General features: G+C 45.9%; 1 protein-coding gene across 3 annotated transcripts in view; it reads right to left on the bottom strand.

Moving 5' to 3' along the window:
* Positions 1 to 68: 68 nt before the first annotated feature.
* asic1b (acid-sensing (proton-gated) ion channel 1b) overlaps positions 69 to 26,348 on the bottom strand; it is a 75,502-nt gene continuing 49,222 nt past the window's right edge. The window contains exons 1-10 of one of the 3 annotated variants that reach the window (XM_085924526.1): positions 15,878 to 16,465; positions 12,042 to 12,192; positions 11,112 to 11,239; positions 7,422 to 7,572; positions 6,579 to 6,635; positions 6,283 to 6,436; positions 4,091 to 4,182; positions 3,895 to 3,974; positions 3,331 to 3,451; positions 69 to 2,330 (exon numbers count right to left, since the gene is read on the bottom strand). In XM_085924526.1, coding sequence (XP_085780652.1) covers positions 2,233 to 2,330; positions 3,331 to 3,451; positions 3,895 to 3,974; positions 4,091 to 4,182; positions 6,283 to 6,436; positions 6,579 to 6,635; positions 7,422 to 7,572; positions 11,112 to 11,239; positions 12,042 to 12,192; positions 15,878 to 16,465 — 1,620 coding nt within the window. In that variant the 3' untranslated portion in view covers positions 69 to 2,232. Of the gene's footprint in view, positions 2,331 to 3,330; positions 3,452 to 3,894; positions 3,975 to 4,090; positions 4,183 to 6,282; positions 6,437 to 6,578; positions 6,636 to 7,421; positions 7,573 to 11,111; positions 11,240 to 12,041; positions 12,193 to 15,877; positions 16,466 to 26,348 lie in introns of those variants that run through there. The other 2 variants (XM_085924525.1, XM_085924527.1) reach the window with 2 other exon arrangements.

The raw sequence follows: 26,348 nt of genomic DNA, 5'->3' as shown, positions 1-26,348 counted from the left end.
ATATTTACATTTTATTTATGCAGGGCTAAGTCAATAAAACAGCCCATTGCCTGGTAGATGGAGACAGGATTATCAGGCCATATGTAAGCGCGTTTCGTCGTATGAAATGCAAAAGAAAACCGTCAGATCGGCACGATAGTAATCATAAGACGTATATCCAGAAGAAGAAGAAGAGTACATTTTCTTTTACATTAGCTCTACATACATAGTGGTGGTATTGTGCTTTGAGAAGACGTCTGCAACAAGAACACAGATACAGAAACAGTTCAACAGCCCCACAACACAAAAGGATTCCACTCCCCGACATTCTCCCTCCAGGCAGGCATGGATGGGTGGATAGATGGATGGATGAGGACAAATGAACAGAAAACCACAACCAATAAAGTGGATGAAAAATGTCTACGCACCCTCGTTCAAATGACAGGTGGTTGTGATATTTAAAAAGATATTAAAGACTCGATGCCGTCTCCCATTGAAGTTGAAGTTTCATTTTGAGGGTGTGCACATTTGTGTAAGCATATTATTTCATGGATTTTTTCACTTCCTCTTTCAAAGAATATTTTGTTTTCACATTAATTGTAGAGAGTTTGAAAAGGATTGATTTTTAATATCACAAAACATGAAACTTGTGAGACGAGAGAAAGAAATGATTTCAACCTGGTGCCTACGGCGGCCTTCTTAGGTCGGATGACATTCAAAGGCAATTTGGATCTTCCCGTCCGTCACGCAGCATAAGGAGACCTGGAAGTTGAAAAGGGCCATTGGGTGGATAAATGTGACTGTTTGGATTGTACAACATTCAAAAGGAACCCTGGAAGTAGACTAACAGGGTTACCCGTAAAAGAGAGAGGCTGCAAGGAAAATGCAAAGCGAGCGTGGCCCTCTTGACTTGGATATCATTCAAAAGCTACAGGGTTCTTACAGTCACTCAGCGAATTGGAAGCCGGCTTGAACATTTTGGATGGAAAACGGCTCTCATTTAACATCATGTACCTTGGCCATTTTTTCATGATATAACATTCAAAAGCGATACCTTTGTTGGTGTGAGATACAATAAGGAACCCTGCAAGTTGAAACTTATAGTGGTGCCTTGAGATACGAGTGAACCGACTTTGGAGATACAAATTGTCCTCAGATGGTTAGCTTTCATCTTGTTAGCTTAATGCTAACACATAATGTGAAACGACCTGAAACTGGCATCTATAGCGCTTTAAGCAATGGTCTATTGAACACAAACAGTGAAGCAACACTTTTAGACAAACAATATAACAATACCCGGAGGCATATATTGTTTATCATCTGCAGGAAAAGACTAATATTACTGCATCTTACTAAGTCACTTGGTGATTGTGAAAGTCTTTGTCGTTTGGAAGGAATGGCAGTTCATTCATCATGACTGTTCAAATCTCTACATCCCATTTACTTTATTTACTTTGCACAAACATTGCACAAATTCTAGGTAAAGAAGTTATGATTGGCCTCAGGAAACAAATGCAACTTGTATCTCAAGGCATCACATTTGAATGCCAGTGCTGTGACGAATCGCTTTGCATCTTTTGTGTCATTTACGCACGCACACAAATATAGTACATGAGATGTTCCCGTTGCTGAATGAGGCAAACTTGGTACTTTTTGAATAGTATTCATACTGATGTGTACATATATGTATATACTGCATATTTAAAAAAAAAAGAAGAAAAACAACCATTAAGACATGCAAATGGAGAAATATGAGCATGCATTTACAGGACACAGTGAGACCTGAACTTCTTGCCAACGCTAGCTCTGTCAACACATGTCATGATGTGGCTACATGTGCTGAGCAAAGATGTCAGTCTCTCTGCTATATGAAGGTTACGCTTTCTTTTTTGGGGACTCTAGTTGACCTTTCTTGTAAGAAAACCGTTCAAGTCGGCGCCTCCTTTGTGGCAGTGAAATCAATTTGAGTCCTGGGTGAAATGGATGTTCCGGGGTGCACTCTCTTGTCCGTTAAGCTCGGGGCGACAGTTTTCCTCTCATTTTTCCTTCTGAATTTGGCATCCAAAAGTGCATTTTGTTTGGCCTTGGCATCAGGTCCTCGCCATGATAGTCTTCCTTGTGTGGTTTGGACTTTGGTTGCCATACACGCACGCACGCACGCACGCACGCACGCACGCACGCACGCACGCACGCACGCACGCACGCACGCACGCACGCACGCACGCACTCACACAAGCTCGGGTCACGTTCAGCTCAGCAGGTGAAGTCCTCGAAGTTTCCCTGGGCCGGATGATGAGGTAGCATGTTGCCCGGGTACGTTGTTGGCGTGCGCAGGTTGTCGCATGGAGCCTAGCGGGAAGGGGAAAAACAGGAAAAGGTGGATCAAAAAGTGACATCAATGTTAATTCATATGATTGACTTTCCCAACTTTGATTAAGAAATTTCTCTCTGTCTATACAAATAATACAACGGTTGAACCTCTAATAATATACATATATTTTTGTTTTTGTTTTTCAGGACAGGTAACTGAATACTATCTGATTTGCATGTATGGCAGATATCCAATGCGTAGAAGATTTGGGAAAAAAAACACCAATTGATTTGAATCTGATATGTGTTCCTTCACTTCTTCCGATGACGTTATCTCAAATGCGGTACTTCAGAGCTACAAATGGGAATCATTTCACTCAAACGATGCTATATAAATCCACTTGATGTACGTCTTTCCTGCCATTCATTCACCAAATAAAAGTTCACTTTAGCTCAAACTAGATAAGCAAGTGAAAACGTGCTTTTGTGTTTGGAGTGGCCAATAAAGCTCAAGAGTGGACCTTTAAGGTTCAAATTGAAGGCCAAGGGGTGGAAATCCAAGCTTCGATCAATACAAGCCATGGAAAAAGAAGAGGAGCGCCGTTCCTTTGCACTGATTTTCAATTGAAGTGGCTTCTGAAGGCAAACGTGAACTGTCACCCCCCCTTCCCCGACTGCAAGCTTTTAATTGGAGTCGTTCCCTGCCTTGATTAGGCTCAATCTGCTCTCACATGTCTCATTTTGTTTGTTATCCTCCAAGCTCCTCACTCGTCCGTCCGCCCACCGTCACGCTGCCTTTCATGCTGCCTCACAAGCGGGAGACGCTGATGCATTCAGACGTGGCAAGACAAGAACGCTTAACAGGCAATCGTGGGAGGTCATCCATCCATCCATCCATCCATCCATCCATCCATCCATCCATCCATCCATCCATCCATCCATCCATCCATCCATCCATCCATCCATCCATCCATCCATCCATCCATCCATCCATCCATCCATCCATCTATCTCCAGGGCATTTGAGTAGCGTTTGCCAGCCCTGGTCTACTGACATGGTGCTTGACATCGTCCAAACTCAGCACAGTGCCCCGGTCGTTGTTGTTGCCGCTGCGCCCTTTATGCTTCTTCTTCACGCATCGGCACAGCTTGTATTTGATGACCTGAGAAGCCAGGCACAGACAAACAGACAGACAGCCAGACAAACACGTGTCATAAAAGCACAAGCTACATGATTTGTATTGAAAGCATCTGTCAGAATGAAATGAGATTTTACGCCGCTGAAAATACCTTTACCCACTGACCACGAAAAGCAAAGCAAAGCAAACAAATATTTACTGAATCGATTTACTGAAAGCCAAAAGCTTTCAGCACGCAATAGTTCTCTCTGACTAATGAGAGCGGACATTCTGACTCATCTCAAATATAACAGCTGAAATGTTAATGCATTCCAGACTGTGTGTGCGCGCGTAAAAAAAATGGACTTTCATGGTAAGTACGATGCATTTGCAGACACGCGGTATGCTAAATAGAGCTAGAGACAATTTTGTCATCAGTACAGAATAGCATTTTTTGTTTCCAATCTATTTTGTGCATTGTGTTTTACCTCGTAGAGGTAGTCAAAGAGTTCGAGGACGGTAAGAATGCTGGCTCCGATAAAGAGGCCCATTTGACCACCAATGTCACCTGAGAGGGAAAAAGACCTACTTCATACAAGCACTGGGAACCTTACCGAGGTTGTTCCATTACAAAAGCATCCAGCCGGCCAGCCGGCGTATTGTTCTGCTCCGTCATCCGCTTACCCAGGAGGCCCGCCAGCTCATAGGCCTTCTTTTGTTCGATGGTCTCGTAGTTAAGGGCTTCAAAGAAGATATCCAGGACCAGAAGGTTATCTCTGCGGACAGACACGGGCACAAATGAATGCCGTCAGAAGGCCCTTATGGACGGTGTCAATAACTTGCTGTCTGTCGCAAACTAACAAGTGGTCGACTTGGAAATAACAAAACACAAACATTGTGCTCCCATCTTGATCGGCCTGCACTTTTGTTTTCAATAGACAAGCCGTCAAAAGAGATTCCGATGAAGTTGACGGCTGAACCAAAGTGCCTTGGGGCCAAATGATGGTGATAATCTGAAGCATTTGCTTCATAACTTTTGCCAAACGCTGAGGGCAATGGAACAGGTGGGAAAAGGATGGCTGACTGGTCGGACCGCCTCTCTATATACGTAGGATCCAGTGGCTTTATTCGCAACATCCCCCTGCTCTACTGCTGGAAGATACCGATCAATAGAAAAAGGTGTTTCTTCTCAGCTTCCACGTTATCTGGCTCTCCCACATTTTGCATGTTGGCAACAATGCATGCATGCAAAGAATTTGACTTTGACATCACCAAGCACGGAAGAGCCTGCCTGCCTGCCACCTGCCAAGCAAGACATGCACCGAAATAATGAATCTGGTTTTCACTCCACAGAGTGACGATAGCCACGTGGGAGCTTCTCTCCTCCGCTTCCACACATGCATTCCCATCCTGCCGGAGACACAGCCCACGTATGGATAGAACATTTCAGGTTGAACCTAAACTAGACTATAACGTTTACGTGGGAACTTCATTTCACCTTTTCTGAACTTTTCAAGGCACTTCTCCAATTGTTGACTGCCTCCGTACTTTTTGCACAGCTTATTTTTCTCTCACAAAGAATAAAATGTCAACACTCACAAAGGTGTTTTAATGGGGACTGGAAAAATACATCCAGTGGTCCAATTGGAATTGGTATTGCTCATCATCATGCTGTTCACACGAGATCAAGACATTTGGAGGAAAGGCCTCATTTAGTCTTTGTTGCGTGTGCACTGAATCATTTGCAAGCAATTGAATTCAATTGTGATGTTAAATGACTTTGAAATGTTTGGGGCATAATAATGTGGTATATTTCCAACTTAAATTGCTAAACTTAGTTTTTTTTTAGGCTGGCATCAATTCTTATGATATTTTTGCCATTCACGGCAGGGCTCAGTGTCAATTCCACGCAGATATCGGGAGTTTAGGCTACGCCCCAACAGTTGGCTGATGAATTTGTCCTGATGGCCTGCAGACATGTTTGCACGATGATGGCTTTGAACATTTGCAAGCAGAACTGTCCCTGAATATTCCAAGTCCACTTTCTGTGTGTTTGTGTGTGCGAATTTTGACGCTGCCTAAAGCCTGCAATCTTGCCGTGCCTCCCATGAATATTTTCCTTCATCAGTCCCCGAGGACGCTCTAGCAATTAACATCAAAACCAAGGCAGCTGAATTCAAACTGAAGTGAAAGGAAGAAAGAAAGAAATCAAGGAGTGACTTTGGGAGCATCTGCTGTAATTATCCTGTCCTGAATTGCTCCGCCGAGAACCCTAGATGAAAGATTTAACTGTTACTTCGCCCTCTTCCCGATATCCTTCAACTACTTCATAATGTAACGGAATCGTTTAAGCATGGAAACACTCAACGGGTGGCGGAATAATCCAATTCAACCCGTTGTCGTCTTCTCACCTGGGAATAGGAAATGATGCGCAAGAGCCGCTCTGGAGCCAGCAACACAAGACCACTTGCTATATTATGCAGGAGCTATTATAGAAAATGTTATCTTGTGGACAAATACTGGAGAGCCTGCAGTGCCCACCCATCATGTCTGAAATGACACATCTTTTGTGATTGGCTCATTTCAGTCCTTCTGAATTTGATGCAACACTGGTGCTAACGTTACAAATGATAGCCCATCTAATGAACAGAAGCTTTTAGCAGATGAAAAATCCACATTTGCCAATTCACCAGCGAACAATATATTGACAACAATATAGCTCGAGGTGAAAAGAAGAATTGCAAGGCCTCAATTCAATGACACAAGTCCCTTTCCTCAATATATTTCAATAGAACCATTATTGTCGTCCAACTCGTGTGTTTGTTCCTCGCAACTTGCGCACGGCTTGCAAAATGTTGCTATGGCGGGAGACTTACGCAATGTACTGCTCCGTCTTGTTGAACTTCTTGGCCAGATACTTGGCCGAGGCTTTGCTAGGGATCTTGACGAAAGACATCTCTTTACCGTAGCGCGTCAAGTTGCATGGCGTCTCGCACACGCAGTAGTCGTTGTCCCTTTCTACAAGGAAGTCTAGAGAGGGGGGACACGTCAAGCATGAATTTATCATTAACACTAACTTCCAATCCTGGCCTCTCCAACATATTGCATGGGATCTCTTATCTCTATCAAATATAGTTGAGATGTTTTCAAATGGGTGTGTCTTATTTCTTACCCAAGGCTGGATCTGCACATTCCTTATACTGCTCAGGGGTGCAGTAAGGGGCATCTCCTGCAGAGCAAATTAGAGGACAAGGGATCAAAAAGATGAGCAATCTTCAAATTAGGTCAAGTATTTTCTCAGAGGAGAGGACAGGCTTCTAATCGTCCCTGGATGTGAATGTAGTTTTCGCTCCATCCACTATGTGCAATGCCACGAGGTGTTGGTGGGATAGAGGACAACCACTATAGAAAATCAATGGATGGATGGATGATTACGTGTCCTTGAAGTCCAATGACACAAAGGACATTCCGAATTTTGGTTGTGTGGCGCTTCAGGACGAGATGACCAGCTTTATTTTTAAAGACACCGTTTATGAGTTTCCTATGCTGCCTATTTTGTTGAGGGTCATCAAAGGTGGAAGGCAAAGTAAATTGCGCAGTGGTTGCCTGCCATACCAATTACTGGCAAACAAGTCGGAAAGCAGAAATGGAGCTGTGTGAAATTGAACCACTACACGACCAAACCTGAACACACTTTGAGAAGCGGAAAGGAAAGCTCTTTTTGGCAGCCTGAGGTATTTTACTTTGGAAACCTTGGACTTATTTACAGTAATAACCCGGGGTTCACAAAAGCCTTTTTTTTCTAATGGTTGCCTTACTCAACTATTGCACAAACAACTCCAGTCCTGACAAGAAATCAACACCAGGTAAAAGTAGATCCCACTGTGTTGCAATGATACATATATATCTCATATGGGGATGAACTTTGTTTTTAAGGTGGGGAGCGAAGTTTATGATGGAACCGGTTGAGTAAGAAAAGAGATGATTTCTGGTCAAGAAAAGTGCCAGTCCGCACCAGGCATGTGGACCATCCTGCAGTTGCAGTTCTCCACCAGGTAGCGCGTCTCGCAGTCAATGCGACAGGCTGTGATGCTGTACGTGCTGAAGAAGTCCGAGTCCATTGGGGTGGCCTTGCAGTCGCCCCACGGAGGCGGCAAATAGGTCAGCTGAGTGAGAGAAGATTTGGGGTCTGGTTAGGATGGATTTAAAGTGCACTTTAAGTCTGCAAATTAGATGAACTCCTCCCACATGCATTAAACACATACAGTGAAACTAACTCTTAAAGTCCGTGTGTTTTTCTGGTGTGAGCTGTGATCGACAACAGCACGCGCAAAATCTGTGGGACGGGAGGTGAACGTCTTCGCAAAGAACTTAAATAATAGTACTCAGCACATATCGGCTATGTCAATGCTTGTGAAGCACAAAAGGCAAATTGGCTGTACCCGATATGCAAGCTTGATGTCATCCAAACGCATTCATCAACGACATAGCCATATATTCAACGAAAGGTTTGCGATTACAAAGTAGATTTGGCCACCGCACTAATGAATAAACTGGCCAACTGTGTGAGCTTTACATGCGTCCAATAAGGACAAGTTGGACCTCCGTGCCACAACTTTGCAGAAACGCCAAAGCGGGTGAAAAGAACAGTAAATAAATACTCCAAGTGTGGGCCAAAAACCATTTCGCTTAGATTAATGTAGTCGTATATCGAACGATAGAACATATTTATGACTTGTCTAGCAGAGTGATCACATTTTTATGAATCTCTGCTTATCCAATGAGTGTGTGTGTGATCACAGTGACCATCAGTCTCTTTTACAGGCCATGACTTGATAGAGGTATCAGCACAGCTAGTGACAAGCACTGAATAAATGTGTCCAACTTAACGTCGTCTTTATCGTAACACCGCGACAGAAGCCGTTACGCTCTGCTATTCATCCATTCTATTTACCTAGCGTGCTAAGTAGCTATCATGGATGGATGGATGGATGGATGGATGGATGGATGGATGGATGGATGGATGGATGGATGGATGGATGGATGGACGGACGGACGTAACTCATCTAACTGATTACAAAGGAAGTAAAACATAACCAGAAGCAAATGTGACAAAATGATCTACCTGATTTATTCCGTATCTAACTTTGTCTATATCATTTCATCTCTACGTATACATTTTCAAATGTGAGCTCCATATAAAAAGCTGAATTAGCGCAAACCCACTAGAAATGTGTTATCGGTGTGGTTGCAAAGACAAATGATGAGTGTTTTCTATTTTGCATGCCATTAAATATTAAGCCAAATGAATGACACTTCAGCTGCCTGACTATGTGATGCATTCAATGAAGTAGGAGGACATAAACAACCTCTGTGTGTGCCTCCATCTCATGGCTTCAAACAATTCCTCCGGCCGGCGGCAGGCAGTAAATTACAAGCCGCCGTGTGATTTATAATTTTGTATTAAAAAGTCCCATGTGGGATTACAGTGGGGTACATTCCAGAAAATATGCATGAAATATAATCAGCGCTGGCTCAATGTCTTATTTTCCAAACAAGGACTTTTTGTTTTGTCTCAGTTCATCAGAATGAAACCCTTTAATCATCATGTCCACTTATTAAGTGGAAATTGATATTTAGCTCCCAGACTGTGCTCTTTAGAGATGAAAAATACAATCTCCCAGTATCCATTTTCTGATTGTTTCTTCCAGGTAAGTGAAGTACAAGCATACAATTGAGCAAACATGCTGATATGATGACGCAAGCAGCAATTAACCCGTGTTGTATTGACATGAACATTTGCAGCTTGGTCTTTTATTGTCATGATCTTTTCACAGTCAGGTAGTGGAAAGCGAGAAGCTAATTATCTTCCACACTCGCGCTGCGGAATGAAAACAAGTCTCTTTCCGAGTTAGAGCGGCTATACTTTTCAATGGCAATCAATGGCTGCCATTTTGATAGCGGTTATTAATGCAATCATTATCCGGGCTCATAGCTGATCGTTAACTCGACACAGCGCCGACGTGGCCTTTTCACAGTGAGCCAAGCGTATAATTCCGCCGGCTGCATTTAGCGCGAGGGAAAAAAACGCCTTTTTTTACACCGACCCGGCAAAAAAGCAAAAAAAAAAAGCACAAGCTCCCCCTTTCATTTCACGAGACGCTTCGGATCATCCTTATGGCTCGCTACGAGCCCCGTGGGCTTGGAACTCGCTAAATGTGCCACAATTTGGATCATAAAACACCCCAAAAATAAGAGTCGGATTCCGGGGGGAAATATAGATAGAGGAGGAAGGAATTCAAGCAACGAAAGGGGACACTTTAGGGCAAAGTGACTTTTTCATGTCTTCTCTACAAATAGTTGGTCGTGGGAGGAGTCTGATAAGGCCGTGGAGAATCTGGACAACTTTGAGGAAAATATAATCGGACAACAGAGCACCACTAACACTGCAGATCATATCATATCATATGGAAATGCTGGAAATTGTGATTCGATGGGGAGAATACTTTCAAGATCTCAATTCCACCTACACGCCTTCTTCTGAGGAAACCGAGTCTGGAGACTGACTCTAAGGTGGGCTCTCATATCTCTGCCGTTGATTCATTTCAAATGTGCGTGGTGGCGGAATCCACCCAGATTTCATCAAAGACCTTCCCGGTTGACACACCTCCGCAGTGCCTCTGGATAGGCAGACGGGCAGGCGGGGCGGGGCGGGGCAGGGCGGGGCCGGCATGTGTTCCGGCTCGGGCATCTGTTTGGGTTGCCAGCTCCAGTTCAGTTTGGAAAATGACTTAGATTGACATTTTGCACTCATACGCCAGAGTTCTGTGGAAGGCAACATGATACAGGGTCGCTATGGCAACACCATCTAGGCTATTCTACTTATTGTACCATTATACCATGAATTTTGTGTGTGTATGTAATTACAAACTGTTCCTTCACGTTATCGATGTACGGTAGCGTGAGACACAGTTGCCACTCGTCCCAGCACCGATGAAAAGTATCGGAAACAATGGTTCTTTGCTTTTTCTCGTCAGTTCAGTTTGAAATGACAGCCAGCAATTGCATTGTATTACATTTAATAAGTGTTAATAATAAACACCACCATGTGCCGCTCTAAATATGCTTTGAATGCCTTTCGCTTGTAATTAAAGCCACGGAGAGTATGAGCGCATATTCAATGCAAAAAGCTCAGAGTCTTATGTGATTTGGGGAAAGAGCTGAACAGCCCAAACAGATGCTTGTGTGGCAAGACAGGTTGTGGGGGTGTAAGGCGCTGCCATTGATTCCGGGACCCCCGCCAGGCTCGTCTGCCTGATGAGTTGCGTCCCAAAAAGAATCCTGAAATTGATCACCGTTCTAATGGCTGGGACAATAAACTGCTTGATGTGGCTGATAAAAATAGGTCCATCTCTGCCAAAAGGTCGAATGACTCATTTTATTGAAAATCCTCTGGAACTGCTGCTGCTGGGTCACTGCCTCACTTTGCCCCAAATGCAAGTGGACACAAACAAGCTAACAAACAAGACAAAGTGACAACTTCTGAATAGTTTCACCAAATCTGGCAATGAAACCAAGAACCTAAGTATCAAAGACACACACCAACCAACAACAGTTCACAAATCAAATAATACGAATAAAACTGATCAAATAGCCAACCAAGCGAGCAGACCTGATTCTATTTCTCATCTCGGGCAAGACTTACCCGTTGTTCCTGACAGGAGACAAAGGTCTGGAAGCCTGGCGCCACCCCAAATCCCAGCTGATCGATGAATGGCGGTTCCTCCTGCGTGTGGATCTGAACCTTGATGCCTGCTTCAAACGACGTCTCGTCTGTTTCAACACGGCAACATTTACACCTTTTGGAATTCGCTCCACACAAACCTTCTTAAAAAGTGCATTTTGAGAAAAGGAAAGGCTTTGAAGTGCCAATGCTGGGCTCACTTTCCCCTGCCTTGTGGTATATTTACAAATCAAACCATTAATATATGCACTTGGGAGACTTTTTCGGGAGCAGTTTCAATGACTCTGCGGCATTGCTTGGCTCGAATTTGACATCCATCATTGGGACAATGCATATATAACACTTGTTTGAGCATTTTTTTATGGAGACATTTATAGGAAGAAGCAGTGCACTGTGGATTTTCATTTATTTGTTGACTGCTATGAAAAGCTCGAGCAGAGCAGCTGGGATTCATTCATGCCTGCTGCATTTTCCTTATTGCCTTTGAAATAAGTGTCAGGCTATTTTCAATAATCGTGCTCAGCCACATGGGCTGATATCATTATACACAAATAGAAATATACACAGCAACATTCTGAGTCTCAAAATGCAACTTCATTTCAAAAATGATATGCTATTTGAAGAAACGTACGAAAAATGGTAGTTGAGTCAAGGTTACCACGGCGCTACTCTCCATCGAGAGCTGACTTTTGGGGGGGGGCTTCCTTAGCATATTTGCGGCCTGTCTCGGGCTCTAAAACGTGACATTGTGAAAACTGTCCTTATCTGAACGGCATTACTCAGAATAGTTTTTCAAGGGACTGTAATTATGACGCTGGAATCATTTTGAACCATCCATTGGAGGGTGTGAGCCATTCTATCAAACCTCCTGCAGTGATGTGATGTTCTTACCCGTCTCTCCCCACACGGGCAAGTATTCGTCCTGTTGGATGTCGAGCATCAGCTCCAAACCGTTGCCCATGCCGCCCTTCATGGTCAACAGCAAAGGCCGACCGTCCTGGCCCGAGTTGAAGGTGTAGCACTTTCCGTAGCGTGTGAAGATCTGACAAAGACAAAATCAACTGTATGGATACATTGTGAATCCGTATCAAGCAACAAAGGCGGCCACCGTGAAAAGCTCGCCTGTGACCTTTTGGCCCAACAATGCCTGCCACACAAAATTGATTTGACCATCCTTCAAAAGGCTCCCCTCACCTTCATCATATCGTGCTTCATCATCGCCCTTTGCGATATCGCGCCAGGAAATCTGCTAGCACCTCCGCTGCTAATTATGTTTTACAACCAGATGAGCGCAATGAAAAGCGGCTGCCATCCCGAACAAATGGCTCATTTGTTTAACAAGCAAACAATTATCAAGGACAATAATGCTGCTGCTTTTGTCAAAAAGACAGAAGGAGACATCTTTGGGCCCTTCACGATTTGCTTATGAGTCAGGGGCTACAATTTGATCATAAAACTGTTATTGACAAGATTAGAAATGCTGGAAAGTTACAAAATGCGTGCAAAAGAGTAAACAATATATAACCCCCCCGAAATCCTTTACTAAAATAAAAGATAAAAGGCAGCATTGGGTTTCAAATAAAAAAAAAAAGCCTCCGGTTTGGCTTTTAAATAGATTCCTTTAGAAAGTGCTTTCAACAAGCAAGACCTCAAATGGGCTTAGCTAGTGAGTATTGTGGCAATCCATCAAAATGTGATCAACATTGGCTCCGACACATGCAGCAGTGCTCGAAATCCCTCATTTTACACCAAGGATGCAAAAATCTTCTTTCACCTTTGTTTACCTTCCAAATAATGAGGAAGGGAAGGCTTTATTTCATCTCTGGAATCATTTGAAACATGCGAGAAAACGTTTTCTGTGCAATTAATGAAAGTTTGATTTTGTCTTATTTATCCCCTTGAGCGAATTTAGCACACAGCCTCATCTTTGCTGCCATAACTAATATATTTCAGCCACTTTGAGCCAAATAAAGGATTATCCAACCCGCGCGTACACGTCGATAACTTCAGGGTAACCCCGAGTTGCTGTGGTTACCGTCTGCATTGAGTCAAGTGTAGGAGCAGCACAGGGAGGGGGAACCCGCGCTGACCTTGGGACTTTGGAGAGGTTTCTTCGCAACATGGCTGTCTACTGAGTCAAAGCAGAGTTTTTTTTCCCCCCTTTTCCTCCCGTACAATCAAACCAATCACAAAGGAATGTGTGATATTCCTCTTGATGCCTCAAACCCAAAAATCTAATTAAGAATCGAGCTGGAGACGGCGCTTGTGTCTATTTAGCAGAAAAGTTGAGCAAATATTTGTAATTCCTAAGAAGCTTTGCTTATCAATCCCATATTGCAGTCACATTGCACGCCCTTCATCTATCAGATGGAGCCGGACAGTGCAAAAAAACCCAAACCAAAACATTGACCCATTTGTATCGTTGCAAAAACAAATAGATAATAATACAATTAAACAAATCAATAAATGACTAAATAAATGAGGGGATCAATTAAGTACCCAGCTGCCTACCTAGCTACACGAACGAACAAATGAATAAATAAATAAAACTTATCATCTTGGCTGAATAATTCACAGAGTGACAGCCTGAGAGTGTTGAGAGCGCGCGCCCTGGGCGATCGATCAGTCCCTCTCCTCTGTGAGCGCCACATGGTGACATAAAGTTGCCAAGGAACCACAATCCCTGTCTTAGCACTTGGGGGAGGGCAACACCTCCGAGAGATGGCACGTTTGAACGTTGACACATATGACGTTGTCCTCTCTCATGCAAATTGGATCTTCTTTCACTGTTAAATTTCAAGTGGGGTGGCTGGCTACTCCAAGCTCCATAAAAAGAGAATCCATAATACATGTGGATTGTATTTTCACTCGTGGAGAAAAGCACTTCATGACCAAGCTGCCGAATAACACTCAAAATCGCAGAATGTGGCACTCTAATTTCTTTTGTAGTCATCATGTGTATTCCCCTTTCCTTTCCTTCAAACCATAAAGATCCAGAAGAACTGTTTTACAAGATGATTATCAGAATAAATTTACTACTACGTTTCCTAATTTCATTGTTAAAAAAAACAAACTAGATAATAAACACAGTTATTGACGAGCAGCTCGGCAATGAGTCACACTTTTGGAATTTCCCACAGGAGCCATGGGAGGAAAACAGGGCCGTTAAATAGAATGAATATGACACTTTTATTTAGAAGGTTGCTAGAAAGACCTCGAAAAGCACCACCTCAGTTGAATGTTTATGTTGGGCAAAAAACAATGTAAACTTTTAAGATGATAAGCAGTGATTAACCGTGGAGCTTATTTGAAGCTTGCAATTTCTCTTCTGGGACTTCACCCAAGTTCAAAACAACCCTAAAAGTCATGCTTCTGCTCATACATTGTGCATGCCCTCGAAAACAATTGCGATCCCTAGGACTTTGGCCTACTTGGGAAAGCATCTGGTGATTCAGCTGGGAAGCCGTGGTAACAAAAGCATCAGGAAACGGCACGTGCAAAACAATGGATATGCCACATAGGCTCGGCAGTTTTTCCAAATGTGATAAAAGCTAAATATGTTAAAATATCCAATGATGATAATAGGATCAATTTGCCCGAAGTCAGCCGGGAGCGGCTCTAGTTGACCTCCAATCTTAATAAGGACAAGTGCAATAGAAAACAAATGGATAAATAAGAAGGTCAGTCCAAATGAAAGTGTTTTGAAGCTTTTTGTGGAGTAGCAATCACAAATATGTATCACAGGAAAGATACTTAGTCTGTCAAATGAGAACACAAAGCAATCAAGCCCGGCTATATCTGGATTTGAAGTCATTTGATGAAGACGGCCTTTCCACGCTGAGACCCGATTTGATGACCGGTCGAGAGCAAAGTAAATAGAATTCAGTTACCTGGGTCCTAAACACAAAAACAGGGACTACTCCATGTCAGCGGTACCGTGCAATGGGCATGTTCTTGGAAATAACTTCCAGCAAATCACATTTACAGCCCCCCCCAATACATCCTGAAAACTACATGACACACACACACAGGTCCTCCTAAAATGGCTGGTCTCTCAAGTGCGAGCGACTCTATTTTATGCACACGGCTTGTCTGGCACGCCTGGAGGCCACGCAGGCATCATTGATTATCAATGCAGCTCTCACACCACCCAAAAACATGGCCCCCTCCTCTGTTTATCTGTAGAACAAGATGCCGCTGCTTCGTCACCCTTCGGAATGCTTCATTAGAATATTTGAAGACCCACGCCGGAGGCATTTTAGGACCGAGAGACGACCGGCAAAGTATTTTGAAGACTCAAACATGTGCTTGAGGCATAAATGCGGTGCTGTCATGCAACTTTACACAAGGCACGTATTCTACATGAAAAAGAGATCACGATCATTGCTGAGAAGTAACCATATCCCAAGTCGATTTTTCTTGAGAGAAAGCGCCATATGGCGGCCTTCATTTTTCCCATCAAGCTCTTGAAATGTATTGATGTGGAAGTTGCCACAGTAATGCGAATGCGGTAGTGGTTGGAGCACACTGCATAGAAATCATTTACTAGAAGTGGAGGTTTTCAAAACCCAAGGACATGACCAAGATTAAAATCTACATGAAGCAACACACAATATGATGGTTATCAGATGATATTTCTCCCAAACAATGAAGAGCGGCAACCAACAGGTTGCTCCATCCATCCTCATCCATCTGTCTTCAAGAAAGGACTTTGCGGTCACACTCACGGTACTAAAATTGCGCGGGCCGCACATCTCTCCCTGGTAGCGACAGTACAAGAGCATTTCCTCCAGCTGATGCCCCAGCCGGTCCAGCAGCTGCCTCATGGACGGCTGCGACTCCCGCGGGGGAGGCAGAAAGTGGTTGAAGTCCAGGATGCGCGAGAGCGGCGACCAAGGCGGCTCGCTGCGCTGCGCCAAAGCTTCCCTGGCTGCCGGCGCCACCTGCCAATTCCTCCCCAGGAGCCCCAGCCACCTTCCGGCGCTGAAGATGTCCGTCTTCTTCATGCGCCTGGGCAAGAGCAAGTTCTGGTTGCAGATGGTGACGGCGGGGAAGACGAGCCGCTTGGCGTACACCAGGTGCGCCTTGGTGTACACGGGCGACGAGAGCAGGTAGCGCACGCGGTTGGACGACCAGGCGAGCAGCAGAGCCACGGCCGCCACCAACGCCAGCAGCCAGGCCACCCGGCGCGGGTACGAGCCGCCGCAGACGTGCCTCAGGCCGTGCAGGGTGCTGTGCTTGACGAAAAGCTTGCCCGCGTCGGCCAGGGAGCTCGGACTCTTCACTTTGGAGGCGGACGAATCGCATTGGCACATTTTCTTTCTTGGCCGGCCGGCCTGCGTGCGCGCGCCTGCCTGCCTGCCTGCGTCTGGCTGAATGTGGCGAGTGTGCTCGTGAGCAACCGGCGCTCGAATGCGCGCACTCGGATGGACGGACGCTGAAGCAGAGACTGACTGGCTGCTGACTGTGGAGAGCAACAAGAGAGAGAGAGAGAGAGAGAGAGAGAGATGCGGCTCGTGCAGAGGAGTTGGTTTATTTTCAGCTTGCCGCCTACACTATGTGAGTTTTTAATAGAAGAACAAATGGCTTGCAAGTCCACTCCGTGACCATACGCATAAATAACACTCACATCCCTGCATAGTTGAGCTCCTATTCGTTTTTCTTTTGGACTTTGCCCCAAAGTCACCTACTTGCAGTTTTCTGCTCTTATCGCACCACACGATGGCGCTTAATTACTAGATAACAAGGTAAGTGTTACGCTCAGCTGGGGTGGTGAGCCAAAAATGCAGAGAACCCAGGAGACAAGACACAAAAACTGAGGTTTTAGGGCAAAAAACAATATATTTACTTCTCTCACAAAAAAGGGGTGATCCAAAGTGGATAGGAGGGAGGAGACGCTGGTTTGACGTGTAGTTGAGCGCTGACCACGGAAGGTTAACGTCGAAGCGTCGAGCACTGTCTCTCAGGGGGTTTTGTAGACCGCCTCCGACGAGATGATGTGGAACAGCTTGGTTGATTGGGATGAGCCACACCTGTGCTGTGCTGACTGGGGATAAGTGGCACAACAGTACCCCCCCCCTGAGGGGAGGCACCGGACGACCGTCCCTGGGCACCCGGATTGTCCCGGTAGAAGTCATCCAACAACGAAGGGTCAGCAAGGTAGGACCTGGGCACCCAGCTACGATCTTCAGGGCCGAAGCCCTCCCAGTCCACCAAGAACTGGAGGCCTCTTCCCCGGCGACGGACAGCCAGCAGTTTACGAACCGACCAAACAGGATCACCATCAGCCAGTAGTCGAGGTGGCGGGGGAGCAGAAACCGCCGGTGCCAGGGGACTGGTGGAGACTGGCTTCAGCTGGGACACATGGAAAACTGGGTGCACTTTGAGAGCAGGAGGGAGATTCAGACGCACTGCGGAAGGGCCGATGATGCGGTCCACGGTGTAGGGACCGACAAACCGAGGGTTCAACTTGCGGGTAGACGTCTGAGAGGTTTGGAGGGGCAAGTCCCGGGCCAATAGCCAAACTTTCTGGCCAGGCTGGTAAACCGGGGCATGCCTCCTCCGCCGGTTAGCATCACGCTGAGATCGTACTGAGGCACGGAGTAGCGCAGCCCGAGCAGTCCTCCAGATGTGTCGACACCGGCGGAGGTGGGCCCTGGTGGATGGAACTGCCACCTCCAGTTCCTGCTGAGGAAACAAGGGAGGCTGGTAACCCAGAGAGCATTGAAATGGAGACATTCCGGTGGCAGAGCTCTCCAATGTGTTGAGGGAATACTCAACCCAGGGTAGGTACTTAGCCCAGGAAGAGGGGTTGCTGGAGGCAACGCAGCGAAGGGTCTCTTCCACTGCCTGGTTGGCGCGTTCAGTCTGCCCATTGGACTGAGGATGGTACCCGGAGGAAAGGCTGGCCGTGGCTCCAATTCCCTTGCAAAAAGCCTGCCACACCCTGGAGATGAATTGGGGACCACGATCCGACACAATGTCTGAGGGAATACCATGGAGGCGTACGACATGGAGGGTGAGGAGGTCAGCCGTTTCAGCAGCAGAAGGAAGCTTGGGGAGGGGAATGAAGTGGACGGCCTTAGAGAACCGGTCGACCACAGTCAGGATGGTGTCACAACCCTGGGACAAGGGAAGTCCAGTGACAAAGTCCATGCCAATGTGAGACCACGGCCGACTCGGAATTGGAAGGGGTTGTAGGAGGCCTGCTGGAGGGCGATGGGAAGCCTTACTACGGGCACAGACTGTGCAGGCAGCAACATACTCCTTCACATCCTTCTTAAGGGTGGGCCACCAGAATCTCCGGCCGACGAACTCCGCTGTCCGGCGCTCTCCGGGGTGACATGAAACACGGCTGGAGTGACCCCACTCTAACACTCGAGGACGGGCAGCATCTGGAACAAACTGCCTGTTCGGGGGTCCATTGCCAGGGTCAGGTTGGGTCTGCAGGGCCTCCATTACAACAGAATCTATGGGCCAGGAGACTGCCCCAACCACACGGGCAGGAAGAAGGATGGTGTCGGATATCTCCGGGACAGCAGGGCCCTCAGAGAACTGACGGGAAAGGGCGTCAGCTCTGACGTTCTTTGACCCTGGGCGGTATGTGAGAGTGAAATCAAACCGGCTTAAGAACAGAGCCCAGCGGGCCTGCCTGGAGTTGATCCTTTTTGCTGTTCTTAAGTAGGTCAGGTTCTTGTGATCTGACCACACGACAAAAGGCAGTTTTGCTCCCTCCAACCAGTGTCTCCACTCCCTCAGGGCATCATGGACCGCCAGCAGCTCCTTGTTTCCCACATCATAGTTCCTCTCCGCTGGGTCGTAACTTCTAGAGAAATAAGCGCACGGATGCACCTTCTGATCCTCCTCCGACCGCTGGGAGAGGACTGCCCCAACGCCCGTATCAGAAGCATCCACTTCCACAATGAATTGTCTCTCAGGGTCAGGGTGGACAAGCACTGGAGCTGAAGAGAACAGACCCTTGAGTCTGGTGAAGGCCGTCTCGGCTTCGGGCGTCCAGGAAAAGGGGCGTGTGATGGAGGTCAGGGCATTGAGAGGGGCAGCGATTTGACTATATCCCTTGATGAAGCGGCGTATGAAGCCTGCGAAACCCAGGAATCGTCTGAGCTGAGTCCGGTTGGTAGGACGCGGCCACTCCTCCACAGCCTTGACTTTGGAGGGATCGACACTCATCCGTCCAGCCTCCACTATGTTTCCCAGGTACGTAACAGAGTCAGAGTGGAAGACACACTTCTCGGCTTTAACGAACAGGCGATTCTCCAACAGCCGTTGGAGAACCAAACGCACATGCTGGTGGTGTTCCTTCAATGACCTGGAGAAGATGAGGATGTCGTCCAGGTACACCACCACAAAGATGTTCAACATGTCTCTTAACACATCATTTACCAGGCATTGGAAAACCGCTGGTGCGTTGGACAAGCCAAAAGGCATCACAAGGTACTCAAAATGGCCGAGATGGGTGTTGAAAGCTGTCTTCCATTCGTCGCCCTCTCTGATCCGGACTAAGTGGTAGGCGTTGCGGAGATCTAGCTTGGTGAACACCCGGGCATGAGCAAGAGGCTCAAAAGTGGAACTAATAAGGGGCAAAGGGTACTTGTTTTTTACTGTGATGTCATTAAGACCACGGTAGTCAATGCAAGGTCTCAGGCCGCCATCCTTCCTGTCCACAAAAAAAAAACCTGCCCCTAAGGGAGATGATGATGGTCTTATGAAACCTGAGAGCAGGGACTCTGCAACATAATTGCGCATCGCCTCCTTCTCTGGAAGGGAGAGGTTGTAGAGTCGCCCCTTAGGATAGGGGGCCCCGGGAAGGAGGTCGATCGCACAATCGTATGGCCGGTGAGGGGGAAGTAAAAGGGCTTTATCCTTACTAAATACTGAGGCAAGGTCATGGTAAATACTCGGAACTCCAGAGATATCAGGGGTTACGGGCATGGGTCTGGGACTACTTGGAGGTGAAAGGGCAGAGCGTAGACAGGTCGCATGACAGGCTGTGCTCCATCCCAAAATCCGACCAGAGGCCCAGGAGATGTGAGGTTCATGCCTCTCCAACCAAGGTCTCCCCAATATCAAGGGAGCAGTAGGGGCATGAAGGACAAAAAAACGGATGGGCTCAGTATGATTCCCTGAGAGCGTGAGCATAAGAGGTTCAGTGGAGAAGGAAATGGTTCCTAACGAGTGACCATCGATGGCTCTGGGAGACAGGGATTGATCTAAGGGAACCAAAGGAATTCCGGCCTGGCGTGCGAAGGAAATGTCCATAAGGCTCTCGTCCGCACCAGAATCAATAAATGCACTAACAGACAATGTTTCTTTGCCCCAGGCCAGGGTTGCGGGGAAAAGACGGTTGGAACAAACCTTGGGCTGGGGAATGGTGGTGTTGCTCACCTGTATAGCCCCTACTGGCGAGCTGGGCCTTTTGGGCAGGACCGGATGAAAATGTCCTGATTCTCCACAGTAGAAACATTGTTCATTGCTCAGCCTCAGCTGCTTTTCTGCTGGCGAGATCCGTGATCGGCCAACCTCCATGGGCTCCCCAGACCCTGAAGTAGATAGGAACGGGGGAAGCATAGGGTCCTGAGTATGAGGAGTTGGCCTGGAAGGTGAGGTGGGGAACACAGAAGCAAAACGACGGGGGACAGACTGTAGGGGGCTACGTTGGGCTCGGTCTGTACGCCGCTCCTGAAGTCGTGCGTCCATCTTGAGAGCCAGGGATATTAGCCCGTTAAGGGTCTCCGGGCTGTCACGGACAATGAGGTCCTTAATAGAATCCCTCAGCCCCTTGCGAAAGACACTGAGGAGGGCTTGGTCATTCCAACGGCTCTCTGCAGCAAGGATCCGAAATTCCAGCGTATATTGAGCCACTGAACGCGACCCCTGGCGGATAACCAGCAGGCGGCTAGAAGCATCTTGACCATCTGCAGGGTGATCAAACACAGCCCGAAACTCACTCTTGAACTGAGAGTAGTCGGTAAAAAAAACTGGGTTGTTCTCAACTGCCGCAATGGCCCAGCGGAGGGCGTCCTCGACCAGAAGGGACATGACAAAAGCAATTTTAGACCCGTCAGAGGAATATTTAGAGGGCTGATGGGTAAAAAGTAACTCACATTGTGCCAAAAAACCTCTGCTCAGATTGAAGTCACCGTTGAAAGGCCTAGGGCTGACTAGGCCAGGCTCGGACTGAGACTGCTGTGGGTTGGGAAGGACAGGGCTGGGTTGTTGGTTGGAAGCAGAGGCAGGGCCATGAACGGGAGCGGGATTTCCTTCGGCCGAGGCACGGACAGTAAGTGCATCCAGGGACCGTTGAATGCCAGATAGCGCTCCTGCAATAGACTGCACTTGGTTGGAAAGTGTTGCCACAGAACCAAGTAATTCGGATGATCTTGGCTGCCCGGCCCCCGGGGTCCCGGCTTGGCTCATGATGGCTTCGACGTTCTGTTACGCTCAGCTGGGGTGGTGAGCCAAAAATGCAGAGAACCCAGGAGACAAGACACAAAAACTGAGGTTTTAGGGCAAAAAACAATATATTTACTTCTCTCACAAAAAAAGGGGTGATCCAAAAGTGGATAGGAGGGAGGAGACGCTGGTTTGACGTGTAGTTGAGCGCTGACCACGGAAGGTTAACGTCGAAGCGTCGAGCACTGTCTCTCAGGGGGTTTTGTAGACCGCCTCCGACGAGATGATGTGGAACAGCTTGGTTGATTGGGATGAGCCACACCTGTGCTGTGCTGACTGGGGATAAGTGGCACAACAGTAAGTACTGTACAACGGTGTCGTGACTTAGACTTGCCCCTTATTTTGTGTGACAAGCTTGTTTTTTTTTCACCCTTTCATGGTGAAATTAAAATAGGACTATTATTGAGAAAATACAAAAAGAACATTTTTTTTACTCATGCCGCTTTATTTTTGGTTTGAATTGTCTCAAAGCTAAGGCACAAAGGAGTAATTGAGTTTTTTATTGCCTTCTTGCTCCCTAAGACAAGATTTATTGCAAATGCCTTTGGACAGCTATAGGTTTAAAAAGGACTTCATTCCACGTGAGGAAAGTCCAGAAAAGCTTTCACCGGGTCGTTTGGGGAGTGACTCAGGGCAGCCGCACACTGAGCAACGCGCTCAGACGTGACTGAACTGAACAATCGTGAGGAAATTACGATCCGCCGCTCTCTGACGCTGCATCGGGGAAACCTTTGAACCCTGGAGTTTTTATTGGAAAACGTTTTGATGTGCTGTGCTGTATTATATATATTTTTTTTATTGAACCCCAAACATGGCAATTGTCTAAGAGGAAGTGGATTGCCCTATTTGAGAGGAAATAGGCGAGAAGAAAAGACAGTATAGGAAATTGTGAGGCTGCCCGGGGCTGCCATTAGCCGCCCCATTCATTGACTCTCCACGCTTGGCTTTTTTCACCGCAGGTACATAGGAAATGAAACGATATCGTCAAGTTTGTGTTTTTTGACGCATCCATACTCATAGTCCATCCCTATTTGGGCTGTTATTGAACCAATTGAAAGTCATGAAAACAAATGCGCTTTTCAATGCAACTCATGTCAGAAAAGTGTTGCAAAAACCATTTTTTCTCCTCCCTCCTTTGAACTGACACATCCGATTCAGACGAGTTTGTCGTCGGATGAAACTGGCTGCATTTTTTGTCATCCTGCTACGCTGCTAAATTAGCAGGAAGCGAGATCGAAGGGTTCAAGGAAAGGAACTTGATGGTCCACTGATAGACAACCAGAGTTCAAGGGCAGGTGAAAGGGTTGACCATAAAAATGGAATATAGCAGGCATGTGGGTGGGCGGCCGGCCAGCAAGGGCGCAAAGGGAGGCCACTAGCAAGGAATCAGCAGGAGCTTGCTTGTGCAACCATCACGCCCTCAGGGAGTTTTTCACTAAGTAGTGCTTCATGCTCGGGTGCTCATCGTCTAAAATGTGTTCCAACGGGAGCTGGGCGACTCCCCCAACCACTGGGTGTGGGGTTGCAAGTCTCCGTTGTGAAGTGTTGCGTGACCGTGGGGAAAAGGGCTGCAAAGAAAATTGTTTGGAAAAGAAGTGGCGGAATAACCAGGCCCTCCTGAATATTCCAACGTCACACAAACGTTCTGCTCATCAGGATATGTCTTTTGTGTTAACGCTCCTTGTCTTCAATGTTTTTCATGAAGCTTTCCATGAGTTGTACAATTTCTTACATGGTTTATTTTCTCTCCCAAATTTGCCCTATTTCTACATTTGTCGAGTGCAGGCTCCCCGTCCAATGAGCGCACGCGACAGTAACCCGAGATTAGCCACTCGCCAGCAATTTCATTTCATGTTTCACGTAGGATTGAGCTGATTACAGTGTCAGCCTTAATGTTCCTTTGGAGGACAATGAAGTGTTTTATTACACTTGGATGTCAGGAGGAAATGGTTCGTTGCTTGACAGGCTTGGACCAAAGGTGCTACATAGTCTCCAGTGATGGATAATGGAAATGTATTCTTTCTTTATCAAATTGAAATTGACTATGAATTCAATGTCCGTTATGTTATTTACCTGCTTGTTAGCTTAATAGTCGAGTGGCTTGTAAAATCTGTGGGTAGTACCTGCTGGACACACTGTGCAGTTCATCAAAGTGTCAGAGCAGGCCTGGAGCACCACATTGCCTGCCTTCTTTTAATCCCCTGCTTGGTGTAACCTTATTGGAAATGGTGATAGTCACTCCCAAGAAATCTCCTTGATCTAATATTGAATATATTCTGACGGTTCTCTCAGTAATTAACCATTCATGACCCTATTTAAAGCAAAGAAAAAACACACGGAGGTAGCGCAGACTGGGGATTTCAGATAAGCTTTTTTTTTTTTTCTCTCTCCATATACTTACTACATCTAGAGATAATAAAATGCACAAGACAGATAGCAAAAGCCTGCTGAAACGCGACACATGAAAGCAACAAAGTGACAGTCACTGGTAGCGGCTTCAAAAACCTGTCAAAAGTGCACACAACTAGAAAAGCAGGCAATCAGGCAGGCAATGGATCAGAATCATCATCTATTCTGATCCCAGTGTTGGTTTACTCAACTGCAGAATTCTGCTCCCTGCGTCAGGAAGAATGTCGGAGTAAAGTCATCATTATAGCAAATATTTGCGATCACTTCTAGGTCCAAAATGGAAAACAAATGGGCGCTTTGATCAGAAACATCAGCCTATCCATTGGAATGTAACATACAGTCACGCAAGACAGAATGAAGCTATGCCTGGTCTGTTTGCCCACAGAGAAGCAGGTGGTGCTTGGCAGGAACCATTTGAGGAGATAATTACATCCATAATGTGTCGCCAGCCATATGTGACACTCTGCCCCCCCCCCCCCACACACACACACACACACACACAAAAACACAAATACCTGTCCAGACGAGAAGTACGTAAGCCATTTCTTTACCACTAAAACGATGCAGGGTGAGCAAGAGTCGAGCCGCAGAGATTCACATAAAGACAAATTGGCATCCTTGGATCATCTAAATGAAAGTGTTGCAGACACAACGGAACACGCGCTTTTTCGAGTTGAATAGCTGAAAGGGGAACGAGGTTCTTTTGTCACAAGCTCGGCACAACCGCAATGAACTGAGCAGGGAAATTCATGTCCACTTTGTGATCATGATGTGGGGATTGAGAGAACATGGACATCATTTCGCCTTCATTACAAACTCGCTGACCGATGTGAAAGGTTACATACACATAGTCCAGCCTACCAATATTCTCACACAAATTTAGAATGAAATTGCACCGACAAAAAAGAGATGAAAACAAAAATGTATTTAAAAAAAAATTACGGCAATTTAACATTTTCATGAATCTGAAAAGATGTTGATGATCTTTCCTCAGGGATGATGCCGACAATTCATCCAGGCAGCGTCCGCCAGGGAACGTCTGGGATTTGTGATAAATGACGTCAACTACTCAGTCCCTGCGGCTCTCACGCTTCTAGAATGAATGGATAGTTCTCTGCAAAATGAACACTCCCCTTTCCATTTACTGATGGAGTCGTTTGACTGCAACCGTTCATGCACTATTTAAGTAGGAACATTGCAATGCTTTTTCTTTTTTTAATTCATCAAGATTATACACCGCAGAGACAGCCCACATCACGTGGAGTCAATTGAATTGTATTTTGAAGAAGCCATCATTATTTTCTCTGCTGGCACATGCACTTGTTGCTAGGAAGAAATTGGCAAACTGCTGCTGCCTGCAAGAGGTGTCCTTCAGATTTCCATTGTATTCACTGAGAAGAAAGAACATGTCACTTGATTCTTTCCATTTGATTGGGATGGAGTGGACTTGTTAATTTGCTTGTCTGCTCAACGCCCCCTAACCTCTATTATTGCTGTTCCAAATGTGCAGACTGTCCTACTGAGTGGCTAATGACATGAATCAGCCTTATTTAGCTTTGCAGCATTTGTTTTTGAGGTTTTCGCTGCTCCGTCAAAGGAAGATTAACAGCAGCAGCTCAGGGAAAACCTGCTTGGACACATTTACATTCATTTGCATCGCTTGACTGCTTTAACAAGACGAACTCATTACCATGCAATATGTTTCTTTAAATCTCAACTGAGAGATGCTTGTGTACATCAAAGAAGTCTCCATAAAAGTGTGTGTGTGTTGTGTGTGTGTGTGTGTGTGTGCGCGCGCCCCGTGTATCCAGGTAAACAAGTCACATTCATTTGATAAATTACAGCGGTATGTAAAATCCCTCAAATAAATAAATTAAAATTGAATTACAAAAATCTGTCAAAAATAATGAAAAACAAGGAAAATAAATTCACAGAAATATAGAACAAGATGCAATAAAAATGAACGACTTCATAAAAGCTTGACATTTTGGATCGAAAGAAAAATTCCCTTACATCATATTCATCATATCAATTGACGTGATCCAAAAAAAAAAAAGAGGAAGGCTTCAAGTCCAAACTATTTTGGATAGATAGATAGATAGATAGATAGATAGATAGATAGATAGATAGATAGATAGATAGATAGATAGATAGATAGATAGATAGATAGATAGATAGATAGATAGATAGATAGATAGATAGATAGATAGATAGATAGATAGATAGATAGATAGATAGATAGATAGATAGATGGAGTCATCTGAAGTAACAGTGCCCCCTGCTGAACAAACGACAAGTAACTTGAAGCAAGCGCTT

This window comes from Syngnathus leptorhynchus, chromosome 11, assembly GCF_054491065.1.
Source record: "Syngnathus leptorhynchus isolate UIUO chromosome 11, UIUO_Slep, whole genome shotgun sequence".
In the NCBI taxonomy this organism is placed as follows: domain Eukaryota; kingdom Metazoa; phylum Chordata; class Actinopteri; order Syngnathiformes; family Syngnathidae; genus Syngnathus; species Syngnathus leptorhynchus.
This window is presented reverse-complemented; position numbering and strand designations above follow the sequence as displayed.